Source organism: Sebastes umbrosus, chromosome 4, assembly GCF_015220745.1.
Source record: "Sebastes umbrosus isolate fSebUmb1 chromosome 4, fSebUmb1.pri, whole genome shotgun sequence".
Taxonomy (NCBI): domain Eukaryota; kingdom Metazoa; phylum Chordata; class Actinopteri; order Perciformes; family Sebastidae; genus Sebastes; species Sebastes umbrosus.
The window spans coordinates 10,517,507-10,544,760 of NC_051272.1; the positions used below are offsets into that span (position 1 = coordinate 10,517,507).

The 27,254-nt window shown below is 40.0% G+C and overlaps 1 protein-coding gene and 1 long non-coding RNA gene across 5 annotated transcripts in view; one reads left to right on the forward strand and one right to left on the reverse strand.

The window, feature by feature from the left end:
- The window catches only part of LOC119486281 (voltage-dependent calcium channel subunit alpha-2/delta-4-like), a 115,142-nt gene that overhangs the window by 43,229 nt on the left and 44,659 nt on the right, over positions 1-27,254 (reverse strand). Inside the window, exons 1-21 of one of the 4 annotated variants that reach the window (XM_037766294.1) lie at positions 24,299-24,970; positions 17,065-17,146; positions 13,294-13,410; positions 12,701-12,760; positions 11,954-12,116; positions 11,744-11,875; positions 11,436-11,496; positions 10,391-10,541; positions 9,264-9,338; positions 7,772-7,861; positions 7,308-7,421; positions 6,572-6,650; positions 6,358-6,491; positions 6,094-6,111; positions 4,430-4,507; positions 3,833-3,913; positions 3,649-3,723; positions 3,386-3,472; positions 3,202-3,273; positions 1,269-1,330; positions 567-634 (exon numbers count right to left, since the gene is read on the reverse strand). In XM_037766294.1, the coding sequence (XP_037622222.1) occupies positions 567-634; positions 1,269-1,330; positions 3,202-3,273; positions 3,386-3,472; positions 3,649-3,723; positions 3,833-3,913; positions 4,430-4,507; positions 6,094-6,111; positions 6,358-6,491; positions 6,572-6,650; positions 7,308-7,421; positions 7,772-7,861; positions 9,264-9,338; positions 10,391-10,541; positions 11,436-11,496; positions 11,744-11,875; positions 11,954-12,116; positions 12,701-12,760; positions 13,294-13,410; positions 17,065-17,146; positions 24,299-24,420 (1,921 nt within the window). In that variant the 5' untranslated portion in view covers positions 24,421-24,970. Of the gene's footprint in view, positions 1-566; positions 635-1,268; positions 1,331-3,201; positions 3,274-3,385; positions 3,473-3,648; positions 3,724-3,832; positions 3,914-4,429; positions 4,508-6,093; positions 6,112-6,357; positions 6,492-6,571; positions 6,651-7,307; positions 7,422-7,771; positions 7,862-9,263; positions 9,339-10,390; positions 10,542-11,435; positions 11,497-11,743; positions 11,876-11,953; positions 12,117-12,700; positions 12,761-13,293; positions 13,411-17,064; positions 17,147-24,298; positions 24,971-27,254 lie in introns of those variants that run through there. The other 3 variants (XM_037766292.1, XM_037766295.1, XM_037766293.1) reach the window with 3 other exon arrangements.
- Positions 5,404-10,559, forward strand: LOC119486387. The gene is made up of 3 exons (XR_005206518.1): positions 5,404-5,516; positions 6,112-6,197; positions 10,424-10,559. It is a non-coding gene; the product is annotated as an uncharacterized LOC119486387 (long non-coding RNA).

Here is a 27,254-nt window from a genome sequence, read left to right on the forward strand (position 1 = left end):
AATAAGTAAAAACAAAAAAATGGGAACAGGGAGAAGCAAAAGCAATTGGGAAAAGAATAAGGAAAAATAAAGGGATACAAAGAAATAAATGAATTAACCCTTTAAAACACCATAAATAATGACATAAAATTAATAAATATTTTAAGAGTAATTTATATGCAAATAAATAAAAATATCTAAAAAAAATTATACAGAAATACATTAACAAATAAATTAAAATGCTTCTAATTATTATTTTATATTTTGTCATTTCTCTTTGTGTTTCCACATTTTTATATACTTATGTAATGTGTAAAATTATCTAAAATTTCCTTATAATTTTACAGATTTATTCTATTTTTTATGGCACTCCTACAACTCCATAGTTAATAGCTTCTAAATCATGTGTATGAGAGTGTGTTTTTATATGCTTGAATAAAAACATTCACGACTAAACAAGTTCAGCACCCACCTACACATACTGGAGGTGAGTGTGCTGATTCATTGTATTTTCTAACCAGTGGCAGCATCAAATACAGCCGTTGATTTAAAAGGTCTGTGCAGCAGGGAACTGTTGGAAATCCTACCTTCCTCCACAGACACATTTCCAAGAAACATCAGCCTCCCGTGACCCCTCGTCAGCACCATGCCGAAGCTGCAGAGACACAGAAGAGACAGGTGAGACATTTAATAATATAATATAAGGTGTGAAACGATGCCCTCTAGTGGTCAAACCACACACATACAACTGGATGTTAAGTTAAACTTTACCAAAACCGCCTGTTATTGTGTGACTTTGGTGAATCAGAATTAACCCTTTAAAACACCAAAGTCACACAACAACAACACAAAAACAAACTAACAGACTGATGCAGCGGTAGACCAGCAACTCCCATGATCTGAGAATTAAAATTACTGTTTTTGTCAATGGAGTCTGGTGGCATTGAAGAGAGCATAGATAACAACCTCAGTTCCCCGTCAGAAAGGGCTGCCTGACAGTAAGGTAAAGTGTTCAAAATATTCTCAATATAGCATACACTTCAACTGATATTGATTATTTTAGGTGTCTAAAATGTGTTTTGCTGCTGCCCCCGTCCACAGCAGTACGTTGCTTTGCTCCCGTGCTGCGACTCCTGTTTCTCCAAACTCCACTTCAAAACATCTTAACTCTTCCTTTAACAAAAACGTACTACATTAATTTAATTGAGCAGGAAGAGATGGATCAAACATACAACTCTCAGTTTAGCGTCTTCAAAAAACAAATTTAAAGATAAAAACAGTCGATTTACCTGAAAGGAGTCTCATCGATGTTTGTGTAGAAGTAGTCGTTGACGAGGAACAGAGGTCGTTTCTGTTGGGAGGAGAAGGGAACCTCATTATGATCAGGATCAATAATATATAGAGCTGGATCTCCATCGGAGTTAATCAAACATCCAGGCTTAAGCAGCTGGTTGTGTCTCTACATCGTGTTCATTGATCTGCTACATTGTTTCTGTCTCTGTAACACAACACTTGATCACTATTTGATCTGATAAATACTGATATGCTAATGCTAGCCTCTGGTAGCACCTTTAGCTGGTGACAGTCAGATAAACAGTGGTCAGTGGACAGTATGGTCAGCTGACAGAAAGCAGCTGTGTTCAGACAAACTTTGCTGTTCAAAAGAATAACTGCTGTCAATCACATGAAGACCAACCAGGAAGTCTTCTTCTTCTACTACTAGAATAAAGCAGCAACATTAACAAAGCATTACTGCCACCTACTGAGCTGGAGGGAAACTACAGGTGTGTCCTAATTCCATACTATACTGTAAAGTCTACATTACTACATGCTCTTGTGCAGTGGTGGGATGTAATTAAGTACATTTACTCAAGTACTGTATCTGAGGTAATTGAGTATTTAAGTGTTCTGCTACTTTCTACTTCTACTCCACTACATCTCTAAATATTGTCAATTTTACTCCACTAATCTAAGTTATGAGAAGAAGGTTTGTGATAAACTGAAGGATGAAGCGTTTCTTTATGTGTTGAGAAAATTACCCCCTTCTCAAAATCAAAACTGTTTGTGATTAGAAACTTGAAACTATGACAATAATCTCAAGAGTCAATAATTTATTGCCATATTAACCAGGGCTGGGACGATACACCTATCTCCCGATTCGATACTATCATGATACTTGGGTGCTGATTCGATATGTATTGTGATTTTTAAGTATTGTGATTCAATATCATGATTTATTGTTGGTTTTGTTAACTTTTTAACAAAAATCTAAAGTTGAATCATACACTTCTAGGGACTTTTACTTTGGAAAATATCTAAATGAAGCCAGTAAAAATGTTTGATTTTCAACATGTATGTTGTCAGAGATGTCCTGAAGTCAAATATATCAGTCATTGACAGGCATTATTTATTAAGTTTTTTTTACAGCAACCCAAAAATCCCTCACATATTAGTGGTATTTTCTTTTTAATATATAAGGGGCATGTAATGTTTTATACTTCTGGTGAATATAATCAATCAATCTTATTTCCATATATGTATTTTGTATATACAGTTCCCTTTGTTAACACCTTATTTTGAAAACCGGACGTAGTCACACGTGTCTACTTCCTCTAACTTCTCCAAGTGCGTCTCTAGCTCTCCCGTCAGCTCCGTTCTCTTTATACATCCATGGTCAGCTCCATCGGGGCCGTTTGAATGCATTTAACATAAATGTCAGTATATGGGTGCTCTACAGTTGTAGCGTCGGCCCATTTGACCACGGAGATGAGAGTGACGGCCGGCTTGACCGCATGGTATCGCGATGTGTGAAACCCAAAGTGTTTCCATACTTTACTGGATGTGTAGTGTTTACCACGTTGGGTTTAACATGTGAGAGTGCAGGTCGTATCCACGCAGACCCTCCACCTTTTTCTACTTTCTCATTTCGGCACGCTGCGGTTTGTTTTGGTTGACGGATACGGAACGGATATGACGTCACGTTACTCAGACTACAACAGTAAAAGCACTAACTTCCTTCTGCCTCCACATAGACTCAAGTGAAGCAAATATATTGATTCTGGCATTAAAAAAATGTATTTCAAAATCGTAAAAAAAAAACGCTATACATAGATGAATTTATTTTTTTTCCCACCCCTATTATTAACCGCAGTTGATGAGGAATCTGGTGGTGTTATATTAAGATACTGTGATTAACGCTCTGTGTATTCATTGATTCCTCACCCCTTTATCCACTGATGCTCTGATGCTCAGCCTGCTGTTGCCGGTCTCCCCCCTCACCATGGCCGTTCTCAGCTAGAAACAAGACAACAAGTTTAATATAAAGTCAGATTAGTTTCTTCCTCCCAGACTGTAAAAATTAAAAGTGAAGACTTTCATTCCAACACGCTGCTCATCCACTAGTTACCTTCTCCTCTGTATCCTCCCACTCCACCTCAGACATATCCACACTGTTGTAGTTCGGCTTCAGCTTCAGTTTCTTTCCATCTTTATACTGTAGGACAGAGGACAACCCTGTTACTGTGAATTACTGTATAACCGTCCTTATAAATACTTAATAGCTTCTCCCCTTAATGTACCCTTCAGGATATCTGCTGCACTGTAATATTACATCTGTTTCTCTAAATAGAGCTCTAGTAAATCTGTCCTCTTCAGTCATGTTGAACTCACCAGAGGTCGAAGGTCAGGGTGTGCCAGGATGTAACCGTTGTTGGTGATGAGGAAGGCGTAGCCGTGAGCTCCCAGCTGTGGAGGAGGAAGAAGAAACACATGGAAGGCTTTTATTGTGAAAACTAATTTCTTAGTTTGGATAAAAAAACAAAACAGAATACGGAGCAAGAAGAATTTTCCTCACCATGTATCTGGGTGCCAGCTTCATCACCTCCATCAGTGGGATGTCGGTGCCTACCACACCCAGCAGGATCCCATGGGACAGCTGGAGAGAGAGAGGCAGCACGGTCATTATATAATACCACGTTATTATAAAGAGTTTTAGACATCTGAGGAAATCACCCCTCTGATCAGCTGACTCTGAGGCCCTCTTCACACCTGGTATTAACATGCGTCTCAAGTGACCTCTTGTGATCGGACCTCATTTCCCTGCTTTATATGCAAATGAACACGTACATCATTTCCATTTACATAAACTTAGTTTAAGACTTGGTGAAAAGTTCCTCTCCTCCTAGCTAAGCCTGAGATGAGAACTTTGTTGCTATGGCAACAATCTGTTTGAAGGTCAGTTAGCTAACTATTTCAATTGTTTATCCATTACTTTTAGCTAACTATTTCAACAGTTAGTTAGATAGACAGACAGACAGACAGACAGACAGACAGACAGACAGACAGACAGACAGACAGACAGATAGACAGATAGACAGATAGATAGATAGATAGATAGATAGATAGATAGATAGATAGATAGATAGATAGATAGATAAGAGTTGACACTGACCGTTTCCTTCTTCTTGCTGAAGACTGGCATGGCCACTGAGGTCATCAGCAGCAGACTCTGAGCTTTGGTGGCGAAGAGCTGAGACAAAGAAAAAACAATCAACACACAGTGTGTCGTTATTTTTATTAAACACACTTTCAAACATGAATGATGGATTGAGGAAAAGATAGACATTTAAAATGGTGGGGCAGAGCATTGCTCTCTAACGGACTAACACTGAGAACTGACGCCATGTTCAAACTATGTTACCATCTATATTCTTTGAATTTTCTATATAAATCATATTCTTCATCATCTACACACACATATCAAATAATGTTTATAGATACTATAACTACGTGCAGCTATAATAACTAGTGCAGCTCTGAGGTTGAACTCCAGGTGGTGATGTAGGACTACTATGGTTCTGTGTACATTTAAACACCCTGGTGGTAAAAGTACTACAATCAGTAGAATCTAAACCAGTGGTGCTCAACATGAGGACCAGGACATTCTGGGAGGTCATGAAACAGTTTAGAGGGAGTCGTCATATATGTTATTATATAATATATGTAATTTTGGTGTGTAAAATGTGTAATTTTTCATCGAAATCTGAATCTTTTCTCTTCCTGTAAAGTTAAGTCTAGAGCTTGTGTTCTTCTGTACATCAAAAAACAGCTGATGTTTGGAAACTCCTCTGTGAACTGTGTTAAAGGTTCTATATATGACATTCAGAACCAAGAACACAACGAGATAAACAACAGTATAAAGTTACGCTTCTGTGAACAATGTCAAGGTAAGGTTGTAATATTTACTTTTACAGTATAGAGTTATTTAGTAACATCAGTAAGGGCTCGGTGAGGAGCTATTTAATAAGTCCATGTATTGTAATTATTAGCTTGCTAGCTGTCCTGCTAATACTAGCTATCTAACACATCAAGTAAAACATGCTTTAGGTATCTAAAGTTTGATGGTTTCACTTGAATGTTTGGGACTCTTTTGAAGAAAGTGTATTCTTTGAAGGTCGCCTTCAGCTGAACGCTTCGAACTGCAGAGAAGCTCAGAATACAACACACACAGAGGGAGAGTGACTTCATTATCGGCTCAGGTAGACATTACTCCTCTATACCTTTACACAGGAATGTCACGTTCTCTTTCGGTGGCCTTTTCTAAAATGAGTAGTGGTGAAACTGAGCCTACTATATTCTGTTATATCCGATCCAGTTTTCTGATTTGGCGTATCTAACGGGGAGATTGCAACCAACTGAAACTTCGCCCACGTGTCAAGCGTGTAGGAGAACTACGGTGGCCAGCGCCAAAACATAAATGACCCTCTCTAGAGCCAGTGTTTGGTTTGTGCGTTCTGGGCTACTGTAGAAACATGACGGCTCCATGAAGAGGACCCGCTCCCTATGTAGATATAAACGGCTCATTCTAAAGTAACGAAAACACAACGATTCTTATTATCAGGTGATTATATACTAAAGAAAATATAGTCATTAATATTATATTCCATTTCTGCCAATAGATCCCCCTAAATGTTACACACTGATCCTTCAAGTGTGAAGTGAAACCATGAACACAAAGATTTATCTCAGTATTAAAACCACTTTCAGAGAGTCTGAGTCTTGTTCTACATGTTAAATCCTGTTTATCTAAAACTACTTCTTCTTCTTCTTCTTTACCTTCTTGGTGCTGGGAAGCTGCCGGAGCGATGGAGGGAAAGGCCCGGAGGATGATGGGAGAATGAGTCGAAAAACACAGGGAGGAAGCAGACAGACAGATGAAGGTGCAGTGATGATGATGATGACTTGAAGGAGTAGTCCACCCCAAAATGAAAATGTAGAAAAGGCTGTATTATTTCATATCAAGATGCTTAAACTATGAATCCCTCGCAAACATAATGAACTGCTCCTTTTAAGCTCTCTGATTGGCCGGCTTCGGCTCACCACAGTGTCCATGTAGGCTTCCGTCCAAATGATGTCATGGTCGTGGTTGATGACCATTGGTCGGCTGAGCACGTGCAGGTACTCCATGACATTCTCCTGCACGTCGGCCAGTGTGGAGATGTGTGTGTAGTAACCTGAGAAAACACATAGAAGCATGCAGTTTATAAAGACACACACACACACACACACACACACAAACAGACCGATCGCTGACCTTTGTTGTTGCAGGCGATCCACTTTGTGTTTTGAGCGAAGGTCATCTCTCTGCCGATCAGGTAGGTGAAGACTCGCACCTGAACAGATAAAAACGCCTTTTCAACAGCTGAACACAAAACAAAGAAGCTTCATACTAAAATATGACCAAATATACTTCAGAGTGAAATAAAGGCTTGTCTCTAATATAAGCCTGCTTCAAATAAAGGCCTGGTACCTAGTGTTGTACGGTATACCGATACTAGAAAGGTATCGCGATACCCTGTGGTTAGAAACGGTACAGTACCCCCGTTTTATTAGTACCGGTACTTTAATAATGACAGTGTTTTAATACGAGCTGTGAGTTGCATCGATGTGCGACCGTAGCGCTCCGTTTTAGAGGACGCCGTTAGGATTGGGATCCCGCGGGAGCAGGCAGTTATAACTTTGCTGCTGGTGGAAAAAGCAGTCAATAAATAAACTGTAATGATAACCAGAAGGATGATCAACAAGTGAAGTCATCATTTTGGTATCGTGACAACATTACTGGTACCCTCTGCAATTAGTTAAAGGAAACTAATTTAACTTCACTTTGTGATAAAATCAGCAAATGTGCGCACAGGCACGCTCGTGCTAAAAACACCCAGTTCCAGCAGTTCATTTCACTGGTGAAAGGGAGCTGATTTTGCAGAGAAATCCCAGTTAACTTGTGGAGAGGTTCAGATCTCCTTTTCTGGGCCCTCGGCGCTCGTTCTCACCCTGCGCTCAGGCCAGTTGAACTCCTCAAAGACGGACTCAAAGTCCTCCATGGCTCCGTCTGTGATCAGCATGATGGCCTGGTTACACATGCTGCCCTGACCGTTCGCCCTCGCCTGCACACAAAAACACAGTTTATATTCAGAGCAACAACTTCAAATGACTCCAGATTCAAAACACAATACAAGAACCATATATACTCCTGCAGGGATTACAGTAGAAAGCGGGAACAGTCCGAGGGCCACAGAACTCCAAAGGTTCACTGTGTCAACTGGTTTTAGAAACTGCTCATTTGAATTCAAACCTACACAATATACACAACACATCTTCTTAAACTAAATGCTTTGTAACATCCTGTAGGAGTCAACAGTAACAGTGGTGAAAAAATTAAGACCTTTAAAGTCTTGTGTAAAATAGAGTCAAATTTCATGTCTTTTTGTTCCTGTGATCATTAAAGGACACAAACCTCATTGAGGATTTTGAAGGATTCCTTCATGGCGTTCTTGATCTTCGCTTCCCCTTTAACATGCAGCTCCTCCACCAGCTGCTTAAAGTGCTGAGAGACAGACAGATTTACAACATCAGTAGATTGTAATAACATGAAGACTGTTTTGGTTTTATTAAGCCAGATTTTGAGATATTTGTCTCTGAGACTGAAACGTCCAGTTTTCAAAATAAGGTGTTAACAAAGGGAACTGTTCATACAAAACACACATATATGGAAATAAGATTGATTGGATTATATTCACCAAAAATATAAAACATTACATGTCCCTTTTAAATTAAAAAGAAAATACCACTTATTTGTGGGGAAATGTCTTTATTCTTTGATTTTTGGGTTGCTGGAAAAAATCTAATAAATAAATCCTGACAATGGCTGATACATTTGACTTCAGGTCTGCTCTGCCTACATACATGCTGAAAATCAAACATTTTTACTGGATTAATTTAGAGATTTTCCAAAGTAAACATCTCTAAAAGTGTATGATTCAACTTTTCCCCATGGTCCAGGGGAAGCATATATATATATATATATATAATATATCGCAATACTCGTAGAATGGCAATACTTAAAAATCTAAATGCCTATTGAATCAGCACCCAAGTATCGTGATAGTATCGAATCGGGAGAGGTGAATCATCCCAGCCCTATTTAGAATATTTTCACCCCTTTACCTCGCCAGCAGACAGCCGTTTCTGACGGGCAACTGAAGCCGTTAATCTATGCTCCATTCAAAGCCACCAGACTATATTAACAAAATCAGTAATTTTAACTCATTTGTTTTAATGTGTGACTTTGTTGAATCCAAATTAACTCTTTAAAACACCAAAGTCACACAATAACACAAAAACAAACTAACCGACTGAGGCAGCGGTAGACCAGAAACTCCTGTGTTCTGCGTGGTAAAATTACTGTTTTTGTCAATGTAGTCTGGTGGCTTTGAAGAGAGCATAGATAACCGCTTCAGTTCCCCATCAGAAAGGGCTGTCTGACGGTAAGGTAAAGTGGTGATTGATTATTTTAGGTGTCTAAAATCCGTAATCCATAATAATATAATATATATAATATACATGGTAATACACTGACTATGGAGAAGTACCTCATACAACCCCACTTCAAAACACCAGTTATCCATTTAAGTAAAAGATCTGAATACTTCTTCCAGCACCGAGTTAAAAACTTGACTAAATGTTGTCACTCTAAAGATCTCAAAGTGATGTTGGTCCTATAAAAGACACACAGAGCTCCAGGTTGACCTGCTGTGGTTTCTCATGTCACTCCAGAACGTAGGCCAAGAGGCTGATCTGACAGTGTTGTAGAGGGGTATTCCTGTCTGTCTCTCTGTGTGTGTGTGTGTGTGTGTGTGTGTGTGTGTGTGTGTGTGTGTGTGTGTGTTTTGGCTGCTAAGACGCCTCGTCAGCTCTTTAAGCCTCCATGAAGCAGATAATGGTCTTACCTCTCTGTTGTCTAAGTCGGCCTGGACCAGAGTCCCTTTGAAGCACGGCTCCACGTAGCGGACATAGTCAGTGTACTGAAACACAGGAGGAGGAGACAGGTTCATGAGCAAACAGCAGTCACTGGTTCAAATCCGGTAACAGTAGCCTTCCAATGCATGTATTGCAGAGGTGAAAAGTACATTTACTCAAGCACTGCACTTAAGTACAATTTGAAGATACTTGTACTTTACTTTTCATGTAACTTTCTACTTCTCCTCCACAACATTTATCTGACAGATTTAGTTTTATAAATAGAAGATTTTTGCACGCAAAACATACGGAGAGTTTATAAAATAAGATGTTTTATTAAATTAAGTAATTTTTCATGTAAAAACAATTCATGGTTCTAGATTTAATAAAGTTAATAATGTTAATGTATTAGCAATAATGTTATTTAATTAATTAATTAATAATTAATGCATGAGTAACAATAATTTAATGATAGAATATACAGTATAATAGTACAACAGTCACAGTTTAATACTTTAACTACATTTTACTGATTATACTGTTGTACTTTTACTGAAAGAAAATTTTCAATGCACAACTTTATTTTACAGTGTGGTATAGTGGTAGTACTTTTATTTGTAACAGAGTACTTTTACAGTGTGGTATTAGTACTTTTACTGTAACAGAGTACTTTTACAGTGTGGTATTAGTATTTTTACTTGTAACAGAGTATTTTAACAGTGTGGTATTAGTACTTTTACTGTAACAGAGTACTTTTACAGTGTGGTATTTGTACTTTTACTGTAACAGAGTACTTTTACAGTGTGGTATTAGTATTTTTACTTGTAATAGAGTATTTTAACAGTGTGGTATTAGTACTTTTACTTGTAACAGAGTATTTTTAAAGTGGGGTATTAGTACTTTTACTGAAGTAACGCTGAATTCACACCAGGCAGCGGCCGCACTTCTCCACAGAATCAAACGGTCACAGCTCGTGGAGGTCGGGGTGGCCGCCACAGCTTTTCATAGACATTGCATGGCAGCTCGCCGCAGGCCACACTTCACCGCTGCTCTTGTGTGAATTCGAATTGGGTCGTTGAAATATGTGTGCGTGTGTGTGTGTGTGTGTTTGTCTCACAGCGATGACATTGACGAAGTCGTTCTCTCCCAGCGTGTCCAGGATGGTGTTGATGGTGTGTTTGGCGATGGTCATCTTCAGCCCCTTCATGCTGCCGCTGATGTCCACCATGATGATGATGTCTTTCGGAGACGTGGCTGCCTGGATGTACCTGAACATAACATTACAGAAGACTCATTATTTATTCATATAACAGTATGAAATGTATTCATATCACACTTTTTATTGCATTTCATAAACAGAGTGAAAGTCGACATTCTTGTGGAATTCCAAACTGTCCAACATCAAATACACAAGACATTATGTGATAAATAATCAATAGCAGTAAAAACAGTAAAACATTAAAATCATCTGAAAAACAGAAACGTGCCGCTCTGAGTTCTTCCAGCTCAGCTGCAGTAAAACGGCGTGACGAGGCGTTCAGGGACATATGCAGCTCTCTGGTATTATTTAGAAATGCATGAACAGTCGCATATGGTGCCATGTGGGCAGCAGTGACCCGGCTAAGGAGCAGCTTATCGTCTTTTCCAGAGGATCAGGACTCTGGCTGGCCGCTGCTCAGCCGACACACCGCCAGCAGCACAACCACCGCCAAACACTGATGTCACACTGGGATGATCTCCCTTCTTCTATTGTGTTCATTTATGTTGTTCAACGGTAAAAATAACCGACACATTGTCCCAAAATTAAACATCAGTTCTGCTGACTCAGCTTGATGGTCATTCTTGAGGTTTTAGTTTGTAATTTGCGGTTTATAAAATATCAGTATCAAGTGTCAGAGTTTAACTTGTGATCAATGTTCCTCTTTTCAAATGCAATTTTCCTGCGTTTGACAAAAGGATTTTAGAGACTTTTCTTCTTCCAACGTGTGTGCAGCATTCGTGACGGATTTACTCTCTTTTGTACCAAAATGAAGGCTGTCAATCAATTAAAATATTTGATCGCGATTAATCACATGATTGTCCATAGCTAATCGTGTCCAGACCGTCATTGTCATGTCATGTTATTGTTTATATATGAGAAGTTGTTGTTGGACTGAACTCACCAGTTTCTGTTCCTGCAGTCGAAAGCTGCGACGTTGTTGGAGTCTGGAGTCCATTTAATACCTGACAGAGACACATGGAGAGAAAGATGAAATAAATGAAAGATAGGAGGCGCCATCATGAAATCAAAAAATATTAAAATTTCTCCCCTTTTGGTTTCTAATTGTTCTTCAAATTAGAACCAAGTATGTGATTTATGGGGCAGATATGTGCTGTATGCTGGAGCAGGACAAAAACAGGACTTTCAGTTTACATTTGCAAACACAACTCCAGCTCCTCTCTGAATAAGAGAGATGAATGTTAAACCGACCGGGGTAGATCCTGAAGAAGCCGGTGGAGCTGCCGAAGAACTGCCAGGTGAGCGTCGGATCCTTCTGAAAGTTACCGATGAAGACGTCGTTTAACGCCTCCGAGTTGTAGATGGCGTTGAGGATGTTGGGATCTACAGTTGGGCAGAAACATCTTAAAAGCTGAACCTTACAGGAGGTGTTTTATACAGATGTGAAGGACGACCTTTGACCTTTGTTGTAGACGTTGGTGGGGATCTGGATGTCGCTCAGCAGCGTGTTCACCAGCTGGTTGTTGAAGTGTTCGTTCTCCTCCAGAGGAAAATCTCCGCCCAGCTCCACGTTGTTCCCGTCCTCGTCCACCGTGTTGATCATCATCGAGTTGTAATAATCAAACTGACAGGAGACAGGAAGTAGGACGTGAAGGGCTTCCTTTCAGAATCAGATGCCGACTTTTAGAGAAAATGTTGGAACAGCTTGACTGAGGAGTTTAACCACACCCCCATTCTCTGTTTGAGAAAGAACGTTAACCAAAAAGCAGGAAGTAACGCTGGCTGGAGGGGAGGGGGGGAGTTTAAGGTACATTTTGAACAGATACAAAATTTATGATTAATTTGCAATTAATCACGATTAATCGTGATGAACTATTTTAATCGACTGACAGCCCTGTTGTGTTTATATTTAGTTTCTCAGCTGCAGCGTCGACCCAGTTTCCTCACAGGATCAGTGAAGTTTGATCTAATCTATTTTCAGGTGTCAGCTGAAGCTTTAAAGCTGTACACAGTTAGCATGCTAACATTAGCATGCAGTTTAAGACAAATTACAGCTTAGACTAGTTAAACAGTTGATGGATTATCTTTGGCAGGTTTCAATTCTCTGCAGGTTTCAGTGTGGAGTAAAAGTAATAAAAGGAACAACATCAACAGCTGTAAGTGTCCTTTGAAAATCAACTGATTAGTTATCATGAGAAGAGCACCGACCCGCATTGTAGCGTTGAAATCGTGGTAGAGGTCAGCGTCCTCTGCAGACTCCGCCAACCTCTGAGACAAGAAACAGAAAAGAGTCTTTATGAGTCATCTGACTGCAACAGGAAGAATAAAAACAGTGTGGACCAAGTGAAGGATAATCTGACTGTTAACATCTCAAATTTTTAGGATTGTGACCCTGTAAAATGAAGTAATGTCTAACTTATCATCATCATCATCATCATCATCATCATCATCATCATCATCATCATCATCAGGTTACATAAGACAGAGAGCTGTGAGCAACCAAAGCAGTTAAACCCTTAAAACCCTCTCAGATTGTTTCAGTATTTCACAGGAAAATAAATATTTAATATGTTCTATTATTATATTCTTATTCTATTAACCTTTTAAAAAATGGACCTCCCGTGGGCGGCTGCGTACAAGCTGTACAACATAAAGCCATAAATTATACCTTTGCGAAGTTTATAATATTTTTGGTGACGTTGTCAGAAGTTAAAGGAGGTGTTGTACTGGACTACAATATACTGAGGGGTGTTTCTAATTTTTACATAAATGAGAATATCAGAAAGCATCTTTGTCCTCACCTTCACTGACTTCATCTTGCTTCCCAACATCCGCTCGATTTCATCCGAGTAATCCTTCACCAGGTCGTCTCCGTCCAGCTCCACGATCTTAACGATGGACTCCACATCCTTCAGTTTCTGACATGGAACAAACAAATTTATGGATTCAAGGATCCCAGGAAGAGTAGCTGAGTTAATGTGGCCGTTTGATGATGTTAGTCCTCATAGGAGCCATTTCATTGTAGTGAGACCATTTTTTGAAACATGACCTCAATGTATAAAATGACCTGTGGTGACCTCTAGGATAATCACAGCCTCATGAAACTTTACAGCCACAAACTAGAGACCTAGAGCATTCAGGGGATGGATGGCTGTCCTAGCTAGATTGACAATAAGGGGGTTTCTGAGCAGTTTACACAACAGAATTGCTCGCCATACAATCACAGAAAAATGCAATTCTTGCAGAAATCCCCAAATTTGATACCAAATCACAGCATGGCTTTTTTTCTATGGTGTTCATCAAAAGGTCATGGTGACTAAATGTGGTATTTTAGAGGGATTATTGATCATTTTTATCAATATTCCAGTGGTAAAATATGGTTAAATTTAGCATCAAATCTGTGTAACAAATGGCATCAACCCAAAAACAACTTATAAGACATAATAGAGCATGGGGATGACCATCATATAGATATAGATGATGTACACAACTTCTATGTGACATCTACTGTTGACCTGCTAGCGCCAGAATTGTGTGTTTTCCTTTACATAAATAAAGACATTTCTACCATAACTTGATGCAGAAAAGGCAGAAATTGGTGCATAAAAAAATTCACCAGAACGCAGGATAAGAAGTGTTTGACGCTCAAAATTTCCTAGGAGGACCCAAAGACCCAAAGAGTGTACAAATGTCACATTGTCATTAGGGGCTGAGCCCCCGTAGAGGTCTGATCCTAGAATCAACCCTGAGATTTGCCAGCGAGTTATGAATTAATATCTCTTGTTTGTAGCGTAAATTAAGTTATTCTTTAAATCTTTCTTGCTCCAGGCCGTAATCTTGATTTGATCTGCTTTGTTTCAGGGTGTTTCCACGCAGTAATTGAAACAGGTGAAACAGGTGAAACAGTGAAACTGATCTGACGATGCTGGCACATTGTTTTGTTCTCATCAGATCATTCGGGTTGAGAGACTCACTCTCAGATTAAATCGGCGGCTGTGATGCGGAGATGTGTTTTTGTTTTGTTTCTCTCTCCGAGGTAATCAGGTCACTTTCTCTGGATCAAGAAGCTCGAGGTGGATCAGCCAGCTGAGAGCGAGGAGGGACGGCCCAGTCTGGGTATTTACACTCTGAATCACTCCATTAAGTAATTCACTAATTCCAATTAGCGCAATCAACCAACTTACTGACACCAATACATGCAGAGCCAAACATTTAGTGTTGCCTCAGCGGATCTCTCTGATCTGATCTGCAGACATTCACATGGAAAAGCATCATGTGAAACTTTAACTGATGCAGGATTCCCAGGATGATAAATCTGGTGTTTTTGCATTGAAGGCTGGTATTTGTAGAAGAAATATACTAAATTTAAGATGAAACGTTCTGCAGAACAAAAAGTATTGATTGTTGATCCTTTAATGCATAGATCTTTATTTGCTTCTTTTATAAAGCAAAATGCAACACAGAGTGAGTCTTCCGGGAAACATACTTCAGTAGGTAAATGTGTTTGAGATGCTGCCAGCAGCAACTACTAATGTCGGGTACATACTACACGAAAATCAAGCTGATTTTGGGTCTGATTCCTCCTGACAATCGTCAGTAAAGCCCTGATTGTTTGATGGTTCTAAAGATTATCTGTCCAGATGTTCCTGTGGTGTGAGATATGTTAAGAGTGTTTTTTATATCCCCCGATCGGCTCAGAAGTCCATCCTGGCCACACCGATTTCAAATCGTAAATATTAAAGGGACTGTTTGTAAGATTCAGAAATGCTTGTTAACAGCGACACCTGTGGCCGTTAAGTCAACGAAAGTCAGCGTCGGGCTCGCACTTGCTCGCTTTAAATAGACATTAACGAGCATCGCTTGAAACAGTGAGGCGACACACGTCAGCTAAAACCACAATATCACTCTATATTTCACCTGCTTGGCAGTAATGTTCCAGACGGAAGTCTCTCCATGAATCAATGCTGATCCAAGTGTTGGCTTGTAGTATACACAACAATGACCGGCTAGCTGTATATTATCCCTTACATATTCTATTTAGCTTGTTTTATTTTCTACTCTCTTGGATTTTCAATGATTGTATTTAAATGTCCTTTTATAATGTGTTTCTTTTGCACCGTTGTCGTGATGCTTTTGATGTTTTATATACAGTGCTTTGAATTGCCTTTTTTCTGAAATATGCTGCATAAATAAACTTGCCTTTAAATCTGCACACATCTTTGTCTGGTTGAACCATTGGACAACGTTTTGTTCTCAAAGTACTAAACTACCTAACATCTATTAGTAAAGAAAACTTTCTACAAGCTAAATAGAGATATAGAGTAGTCCTCTCACACATCTGACTGGACACAATCAAGCTTTAGTGGCAGCAGATTATGAACTTTTTAACGATGGTGTAAAATGAAAACAACAACATGGAACCAGAAAGTCAAAAATCAGCAGTTATTTTAGGGTGGATTTAGTGTCTTTGCAGACGTGTTGCTGGGTGGTTTGTGTGTTGTGTGTTTGTGAAAGCAGACAAACTGCAGACCGCCTGTGATGATTCTAAATCTGACAGATAAATGGATGAATGTCTAAAATCAGAACAGGCCACAAATCCTGACGCCGGTAAAGAGGGCTCGGTCCTCAATCTGGGCATTACCATGATCCCTGTGTGTGTGTGTGTGTGTGTGTGTGTGTGTGTGTGTGTGTGTGTGTGTGTGTGTGTGTGTGTGTGTGTGTGTGTGTGTGTGTGTGTGTGTGTGTGTGTGTGTGTGTGTGTGTGTGTGTGTGTGTGTGTGTGTGTGTGTGTGTGCTGCCTGGTAAACACAAATAAATACACCGACGCAGACAGACAGACGCTATCGCGCAGACAAACACTCTGCTCCTGTCGCTCTCTGTTCCCAGTTCAACCAGTCTGGTCGACCAGTTTGAGATGCAGCTGCATTTCATGAGCGTCTCTCTCTTTTATCGGTCAAATACAAAATTACATCATATCATCTGAGGTCATCTGATGACTCTAATCCAAAACAAACCGTCATCCTGCTTTAATATTTTAAGGGAAATCCACCATCCTCCCTTTTTAACACCAGAGAAGAAATATACAGAATGCATTTTTACAGCAAAGCCAGCGGGAAATGTTACTGATCGATGATCAGAATCCAAATGTGTCCAGAATTTACACAGAATCTGAAAGTAAATTCATTTAAAATGCAAATTATGTAATCTCTTTGGGACTGGATGTTTGTAACTGAAATGCACCCTGGGAGTTGTAGTTGACTCCTCTTTTTCAGTTGTAAACTTTGACTTTTTACCAAAGAGATAGATATTTTCTAACACAGTTGTTCATCTGTTGTACTGATGAGAGCTCCATCTAACGTTGTCTACGCCAAAAACTATGAGGGCGCCTAAGATGTCTCTCCTCTAACTTCAAAACTCTATTGGTTCTCAGGCTGTCAACTGGCATTCTGGGAAATGTAGGACACCACTAAGTGAAACTAAAATTATACTTCCTGCGTCTGCACAGCCGTGAACATCAACATGTGGACCATGCCGACACTCAGACACGAAACAGAATCATTGACTTAATTTACCTTCTGCAGCAGCAGGGAGCCGGAGTATTTGGTTGTGAATTCTCGAAGCTCAACGGAGAACACCGACGCCCACACCTGCACCCTGAAACACAGACAGGCCAGGAGTCAACAGCTACAATCAACATGAAGGATAGAACCTGCAGGATACAAGGATACAGTATTATCTGTAGTGGTGGTCGACGTGTAAACACAACAGTGGACACAACGAAGAAAATACATATAGTTGTAGTTAGGTACGTTTTATTTCCATGTCATGGCAAACATTTGGCCTTTTCCACGTGTGATTGCAAGACACTCAAAATATTAGGGCTGCACCTGAATCAGATTTGACTCAGATTTGGTTGTTCAATACGAAGATCTGACTATCCATTCTTTTTGTTTTTCTTCATATTGTAGGCTATCTGGCAATCAGAAAATCTATTGACCTGAGTTTCAGTGATGTTTTCTGCTTGTACTATACTGTGACTGTGTGTGTGTTTGGTGTATCAATGTGTGTAAACAGTGAGTTTGTTGGATGCGTTTGTCTGTCTGACAGGTGATGCCCTGCGGCGGCAGCAGCAGTGAGTTACGGCAGAAAAAGGCAGTTAAATGTGACGGTGATGAAAGAGATTTAGATAATCTGTTCTTCATCTGGGTCACAGCAGAGAGCTGCAGGTGTCTGCTCAGCACTAACTCACAATAACACAACACACAACAAACGCACACTGACAGAGGGACCCCGGTCTCTGTTGGAGGACCTGAGAGGAGCTGAAGTTCAAGGTGTGTGTCATAAATAATCCTTCATGTTACAGCATTTCTGATCCTTATGTCGTCAAAACACTGAGAAGATCTCTCTGCACATCTAATGCCTACCAAAGAGTAGGAGACTTTAAAAAGACTTTTAAAAGACTGAAGTCTGACACCCTCTCACATCTAAAGACAACGTGTCAGAAATTGCTGCAGTCCTTGAAATCCCCGGTGAGTATGCTATAGCTACCTAGCTAGCAAGTTAGCAAGTAAACAAGCTAACCACTGTCCCTAATGGGGCTACTTGCAAGCTAACGTTAGCTACTGGAATGTTTTCTATTAGCGTACGAGCTAACTGTATGGTGATATGGAACGGATTGTGTTTACTCAGCATGTGTTGAACAATGGCGGAGTTTATTGATCCATCTGTTCCGGACATTAATCCTCTAAGTTCACAAACACACACAGGATGTGAGTTTAAAAATGCATTGTGTTTTTCCCCCCAGGTTTCACTATATTCAGCAGTGGTGGGGAAAAAATGATTCACCTTTGTGACTTTTTTTGTTTTTATAATTTTGAAATAGATTTATTAATGCCAGAATCAATATATTTGCTTCATTGGAGTCTATATGGAGGTAGAAGGAAGTTACCGCTTTTATTGTTGCAGTCTGAGTAACGTGACGTCATATCCGTTCTGTATCCGTCAACCAAAACAAACCACAGCGAGGCGAAAAGAGAAAGTAGAAAACGGCGGGTCTGCGTGGATACGACCCGCACCGTCCCATTTTAAATCCAGAATGATAAACACTACACATCCAGTAAAGTATGGAAACACTTTGGGTTTCACACATTGCAGGAAAAGCAGAGCTAGACATCATGGCTAAAGCTGCATGCTAACTCTGTCATGGGTAGGAAACGTTATCGTATAGCAGTAACGTGCGGTCGAGCTCTTCAGAAACAAAAAAATAATTAAATTGTTTTTATAGTTTTGTTACCAGGAACTGAATCAAATACTGAGTTGAATTTATTTAATCTGTGACTCAGAGCTTCTGTTATCTAGCTGCAGCACACTGGGGACAGGATTTACTAAATTTAACAACATTTAACTGCCTAAAGACTGCAGTGGTATGGTTATTGTTTTCATTTTATAATATCTGGAGGGTTATTAAATAAGCCTGCAACTAACGATTATTTTCATTGTCGATTAATCTGTTGATTACTTTTTCGATTAATCGATTAGTTGTTTGGGCTATAAAATGTCAGAAAATTGTGGAAAATGGCCCAAGATGACATCCTCAAATGTCTTCTTTTGTCCACAACTCAAAGATATCCAGTTTACTGTCATAGAGGAGTAAAGAAACCAGAAAATATTCACATTTAAGAAGCTGCAATCATTTCTTAAAAAATGACTCAAACCGATTAATCATTGCAGCTCTATTATTAAAACTATGTTGGTGTTTGATGCAGAACTAATAACTTATAGAGAAAGTGAAGTCTTGTGTGGTTTTCATTTACAGGTTTTAATCTGTTGTCTTTTACCAGCCCAGTACACTGTAAGGGATGCAGTCTGAGGACACAAAGCTAAATAAATAAACTCGGGATCGAACCTCTTTCAGTTTCAGGACGTACTCTCAAACCGCTGGTCGCCCTGAAGCAACAATAAATCCTTCAGCTCTCTACAGATTTACTTTTTATCTGAACAAAAGAGCTTCAAACATCACATCCCACTTAAAAATACACTAGTAGTGCTCTTAGTGTGGGATGTGACATGTGGTGGAGATATTTGTATATGAACTCTGAAATCGTATCAAGCTAACAATGTGAAACTAAGGGTCCCTAATGACTCAATGTACCTGCAGTGTCTTCCATCCGTCAACAATTTCAACTAAAATGCCCCCAAAAAATAAATCCTCCATCAAGATCACCTCCAAAATCTAATCAGCTGATCCTCGGTGCTGAGGCCGATCTGTCCGACTGATTGAAGCCAAATCTGCTGAATGTAACCTGGACACAAAGACGGGCTGAACTCAGATATCATCTCATTTTGCTTTAAGTTACAACCAACTGGGAGAAGGTCAAACATTACGTCACTGCGGTGACGTAATGAAAAAAACAAACAACTGCCAACTGAAACTACAAATCTGTGTCAGAAATGACCGACAGAAGCCCAGAGAGCCACAAAAAAAACATTTTGAGATGATTTTAGGATGTTTTTTTTCTTCCAATATAAACAATGAAGCACCATTTGAAGGTAAGTTTTTATGTCATTCTGTAGCTTCCCAGCAGTGCTCCTTATGTATTCAAATCCAGACATTCACATTTTGGGATTTGGCTTCAAATACGTTTTGCCAAGTGACCTGACTCAGGTTTCTGCATGATGACGCTGCTACATGTACACTATATATACATCCTTATAGTCAGTGTATTAACGTTACATACAGTAACTTAGATGGCGGTTGGCGTGCTCCCAGTTTGGAGAAGCAGACAGGAGTTAAGCAACGTACTGCGGTGGACGCCACGTTAGTTCAGATCAGAAAGTCACACGATAACACAAACTAACTAACCGATTGATGCAGCGGTAGACCAGCGACTCCTGTGTTTTGAGTGGGAAAATTACTGATTTTGAGAATAGAGTCTTTTTAGGTTTGGCTAAAATATGTTTTTCTGCTGCTCCAGTCAATAGCCGCTCTACCTCCCCGTGAAGCAGCAGAATGAAGCAGTTATATGGCTCTCTTCAAAGCCACCAGACTCCATTCACAAAAACAGTAATTTGACCTCTCACAACACGGGAGTATACATACAACCTCACTTCAAAAAAATCTGAATTAACCCTTTCAGTTATTTTCTACAGTATATGTTATGATATTTTTGTATAAAGGCATGTTCACATAGAAAACAACACTACATTAAAGAATGAAGCCTCTTCCTTCCGGCACAAAAACACTCACAAAAAGTTGAACTTTTGCTGCAACATTATCCATTAACACAGCGCTTCGGCCAATTAAATACACACAAGCACACATTCCTGATAGATGATTGTGTAACTTGGACGTCATCTTTTTACTGTTTACCTGATGATTGTGGAGACAAAGAATTAAATAATTGTCTCCAGAGTTGTAAAATCCTGTCTGATAGTATTATAAACCTCTGTTACTCAAACTGGACTTCCTGGATCGTATTTCATCGTCTCACCGGTACCTGAAGAGGTGCAAATAAAACCCCTCCAAAGTCTTCCAAACTAAAAGACTAAATGAGTCATCTGTCATCGCCTTCCGGCACACAGTTAAGGTCACTGGAGACATTTTTCTACTTTTAATATTTTAATTACATTTTCCTGATTATACTTACATACTTTTCCTTGTAGGGGTGTATTTTTACTCTGTGGTATTAGTACTTTTACATGAGTTAAGGATCTGAATACTTCCTCCACCTCTGTGAAACATTCACCAGGGTTTAAATTCCACATCAACCAAATCTAAGACCAATAATTTTCATTTTGTCGTACAAACACAATCTCTTTAGGTCTTTACTGTATCTCTGGTTGGTAACCAGGTGACATGGCGGTGTGTGTCCAGGCCTGCAGTGGTCGGTCGGACAGGCGAGCGGTGAATGTGGGTCAGGGTAGAAGGTGACCGGGCCGACGGGGCGTGGCCGGTGGCCAGTTAGCCATGCCGGCACACAGATGGCGATGGAGGAGGGAGAGTGTGTCCTCCAGGAAGCTGCAGCGCTGAACGACCTGCTGCTGCTTCACGCTAACGCTGCCTGACAGCTTCATGCTAATGAGGTTGTTAGTATGAGACACTACAACGGGAAGAACACACGGACTGTCTGACAGGTGAATTCTGGGAAGCACAGTTTAAATATGTGGGCAAAGGAACAGTTACTGAGATGGATTTTAAACAAGAAAAAATAAAATGTTCCTGAGATTCTTGCTGCTTTGACGAGCTGTTGATTCACCACCTATGATTAAATATTTTAAATAACGTTAAAATCTATTTCTGACAGATATAATTTATGTTTTTCCAGGTTGTTGATCTATTTTGTTGTTGTTTTTAGATTCAGTTCTTCTGGTTTATTTTGTGTTTGTTGTGACGAGTGTGATGTATGGTGCCACATATTTCTTTTAGGGCTGTCAAAGTTAACGTGATAACATGTTAACGCAAATTTGTTATAACGCCACTAATTTCTTTAACGCACTAAAGCAATCGATCTTTCATAGGTTATAGCGGGTTTTTAAAGTCAGAGTGAAGATACTGGTAATATATGAAAATACGAAACCTAAGGAACCCATTGGTATCAACCGTGTCATACTAGCTTGCTAAATTAGGAGGCTAAATTATGCTCGAAACTTACGCTAAAGCTTTGCGAGGAAAAACTGGCATGGCCATTTTCAAAGGGGTCCCCTGACCTCTGAACTCAAGATATGTGAATGAAAATGGGTTCTATGGGTACCCACGAGTCTCCCCTTTACAGACATGCCCACTTTATGATAATCACATGCAGTTTGAGGCAAGTCATAGTCAAGTCAGCACACTGACAGCTGTTGTTGCCTGTTGGGCTGCAGTTTGCCATGTTATGATTTGAGCATATTCTTTATGCTAAATGCAGTACCTGTGACGGTTTCTGGACAATATTTGTCATTGTTTTGTGTTGTTAACTGATTTCCAATAATAAAAATATACATACATTTGCATAAAGGAGCATATTTGTCCACTCTCATGTTGATAAGAGAAATAAATACCTGACAAATCTACCTTTAAGGCACATTTTGAACAGATAAAAAGTGTGTGATTAATTTGTGATTAATCATGATTAATTATTGACAATCATGCCATTAATCTCGATTAAATTTTTGACAGCCCTAATTTATTTTCATGTTTTCTTGTTAGCCTCCTTGTGAGAGTTTTGGATCAGGAAAGTGAGGATGTTTTGTCCAGTTCTGACCTCTTCAAAGGGCAGTTTGGAGGTTGGCGTTAGGGTTAAAGTTGGAATACGGTTCAGGTTAAAGACATGTAGTTGTGCTGGTTAATGTTAAACTCTAAATTAAACAGCCGATATGAGATAATTTAAAGCAGTTGGAGACAGAAGCACCTGGAATAATTTCTCTGCTCAGTCTGAGTTGTGGACAGAAACAGAGGAGAGCAGATTTCAGAGGGTCCTGAGGGAAAACTGCCGTCAGCTGACACAAACTTATTCCCTCAGGAACGCCGTGAAAACACAGTGCACTCTGGGAGTTTGTTGTCTGAAGCTTAATTTATCTGGAACAAATCCATCCAATCAGGACTATTTTCTATAAGCTTTATATGCACACAGATAGACATGTTTACAATGTGAGCTGCTCAGTACAGAACCCCTACCAGGGTCCCATTAACGGCATAGTTGGAGCCACCTTCAGGATTTTTTATGTGTCATGGACCAACTGCTGCATGAAGAAATAAGATAATAACAACATGATGCTAATCTCCAAATGGTCTGCATGAGTTATTGTAGATTTAGCTGTAAATTTAATGTTTTATTGGATCAATTCAAAGTCCAACTGAAATCACTTTTAGTCAACATGTTTTTTAAAATGTATTGTTAGGGAAAAAACAAAAAGATTTTGGGGGAAATCGGAAATTGGAAATGCTCCTTTACTGTCTCAGCAGCAGCGTTTGACTGACAGCAGCTGGCAGGCTGAGCTCCAGCAGGGGAATGAGAGACAACGTAAACAAATTTGTGCTGTAATGTTTACATGCTGTTTAATGTGCTGTAGCTGAGCAGCTAGTTAGCTAACTAACGTTACAGTGAATTTTTTCCCCCTCACTGTTTGTTTGGTTGCTTATTCAACAGGCTAAAGAGCAGGAGAAGACCTGTGTTTATGTTTGTAGGTTAAATAAGAAGGAGAGTTTAGCAGCAAAGCTAATGTGGACAATCATGCAATTAATCATGATTAAATACTTTAATAGATTGGTAGATTGACAGCCCTCGTAAAAACGTGCATATAAGAGCCATCATTGCTCAGATTTGAAAGATATTGAAGAATGAGAATTCAGCTAATGATGTGTTTTCATCTGAATGGATCTTTGGAAAAAAAAAAAAAAACATAAGTAAATTGAAATATCCATGTTGGCGTCCATACTCTGCTCTCAAGATTTCCTATAAAAAATAAATAAATCTGCCAATACGGTGGGATAATTTCACTACCTCACTGACCTGTGCGTCTACATTTCATTACAAACTCATGCTGTGCAGCCAAACATTGTTCAAACTCGTAGAACTTTATTTTAAATTCTTTCTGGAGATCCAAATGTTTCCAAAGATACAAAATATGTGTTTAAAAGGATGCACAAGACATCTAGAATATTTCCATTTGATGGGACCCTTTAAACCTTAAAGTACTTCAGGGTGAAAAACCTGCATGTTATTGGGTTTAATCAGTTTACCAACATCGGTCTGTGTGATTGTACGTGTGATAATTATGGAAGATAACGGGAGCTGAGATCCTGTAGAGGAAGTGAAGAACACTTACGTCTCCGGTGGGATCTTCATCTGAGCCTGAGCTGTAATCCACAGGCAGATAAATCCCAGAATCCTCAGGAGCCCCCTCATTCCTGGCATCCTGCCCTCCATCCTGCTTCCAACACCTGACATCAAACTCCTCCTCGCAGCTCTGACTTTTAAAATCTTGTGAGGCGGTTTCACAAACTGGGATCAGCTCTGGAAGTTTGAGAGTTTCATGAAGAGTTTGTAGGAAACGGCTTCCTCATGTTGGCTAAAGGGAGTAGAGGAAGACGGTGGTCACGGCGGTGGGCTTTGGTACCTGAACGCTCTCCGTCATGTCTGGATAAACCCGTCCTGCTGCCGGCATCTTCTTACCGCTTCCTGTTTTAGCTTCTCATCCTCTTTATAAGAAACTTCCAGAAGATTGTGACTTTAAAAAAGTCATCCAAGACAAACTGAAAATCTAGTTTTGGTGCAACAAGAAGAAGAAACTCTTGAGGTTAAAGATGAAAAGTATTCCTTCTCAGAGACTCCACAGGAAAAATGTGATAGTTTCCAGATTTTTCCTGTTACTCCTCATGAAACCAGGACCAATGAGTGGGTTAATTCCTCCACCTTGCAGATATTTAGGAAGACATGAATCCGGCAGTCTGCAGCAGATTTTGCAGCCGCTCGCCTCCACTGTCACCCAATTTGCAAACGTAATCCACTTGGATTAAAAACTCCTCTTCCCCATGGAGAGAGAGAGAGAGAGGGAGAGGGAGACGAGGGGGAGGGAGGGGAGGGATTGGGGCAGGGGATTGGACGAGGGCTCGGTTTTATCTAAGAGGATTACAGCGATTTCTGGAGACGGGCTCTCCTGCAACCAATCAGAGCAGCCGGAAGAAAAGAAACCCTGAGGTTCAGTTTGGCTGCTGAAAGAGAAAGAGAGACAGTGAGAGAGAGTCGGTGAAAGAGAGAGCGCGAGAGACGGCGAGCGGCGGCGAGAGAGAGATGGCGAGCAGCCAACAGTGACATGATGCCACGACACACAAACACAAACACACACATACAGACAATGAGCTGAATATTAACACAAAATTAACACACACTCCTGTGTGCACATGAATTACACTTCACTGACTCCTGTGGGGGTATTCAACCTTTGTGTTTGACTCATCTGAACTTCAGCAGCTCTTGGGTCAGTGCCTGGCTCAGGGGCAGCGGCAGGTTGATACACACACACACACAGGTTTCGGTCTACACCCTGCTGGACCAGATCGACCGGGACGTTTAATCCAATCTGATAAAAACCTAATTAGAGGCAAAGCTGTTGACCAATTACAGCTCACCACCATCCCTGCTCCTCATCATCATCATCATCATCATCATCAACTGCTGCGATAATGTCCTCGGCAGAAAAACGAAAACATGGGTTGTTTGTTCAACAGCAGGGCTCTAGACTAACATTTCACACTGGTTCCACCGTGGGCCTAACTTTTTTTCATTTAGGTGCACTGTCATCCAAAAATTTTCTCCGTGCCTTTTGGCGCCACAATAATACATTTTAAGCATTTTGTCAGTTACCATAGGTCTACACTAGAGATGTCAGGATACCAGAAATGTAGTCATCGATACCAATACCAGTGAAATTCCATGATTTTCGATACCAATTTGATAAAACAAACTGTAAAACAATAAGTCCACCACGGCACACCACGGTGCGATAACTGAGGCACCCCCGCCCACACCGCTCGGAGCTGCCGCTGACAGCAGCCCACCGAGTCGGTCCGTGTGCACGTCGGCTTGGGAGTATAACCGAGTAGAGTTAGTTAGAGAACATATGTAAGGTTAGGCCGATAATGTCGCTAGTGTTTGCTTTGGATATAAGTTTTACTTTGTGACGGTACTTTTGGAATGCTAATGTTGAGCCGGTATCTAGCTGGTACCAGACTAAAACTTATTGTGAGAGACTGAGAGAGGAGACATGAAGTGAAAATTACTGAGTGACTTTTCTTGGAGTAAATATCACATGACATCACGTTTGGTTTCTTCATATTGATTCTGTGTCAAATACAAGATTGTTTACTGTTGATGTCCTAAATTAGTTTGACCTTCTTATTTAAAGTAGATCTGATATTTAAAGCCACTTACAGTCAGTTTGAGGCCTCAGATTTTCAAACAGTCGGCCAGACTTGACTTGCAAAGTCATTAAAACCTGAAGAAGTAATAGTAATAATCTAAAGCTGCACTTCATTCATATTAATTCAACTACAACTCACTAAAGTTATCAGGTGTTCAGATGTTAAGATGCAGCTCTGCTGGCAGCAGTTTGGTGGTTTCACATTTCATTAATTATTGATCAGTCACAAGAATAACCACAGAGTGATCAATAAGATCAGAGTGTCAAAGAAGATCTGACGCTTCACCGCTGTGACCGAGCGCACTGCATAATCACGTTCACACTGTGTCCTTATTATCATCATCATGATACTCATTATGTGTATCGATACAGCTCTTCACTAAACAGATACTAAAACTGATCAATTACAAACTGAAATCAAACCCAGTGAGACGTTCTTTGTCTACTTAATAAGCCTCTAAATTATAAATAATCTTAATAGGAAGGATGGGCATAATTATGATTAATATATTATCACAGCTCTGTAACACACATGTTCCTGCCTCCTGTTATAGAAACATACAGTCAACTCATGAGTCAACAGCTCCCTCTAGTGTTTATATACGTCACGCACAACTATTATCAACAGTTAGACTCACATGCAGCTACTAGTGAGGACCCACATCCCCAGGATCCAACCTGAACCTGAACCTGGTTTCAACCCTAAAACCAGGTCTACACCCTCACATAAAAAGCCTTTTGAAGAGGTGAGGAGCAAACAAAACGTCCTCAGTGTCAAAGTCTAAAACGCAAATAATCCCAAACACACCTCACACTATAAAATCCAGAATCCAGTATACCGTCATCTCAGAAGTACTCAGAT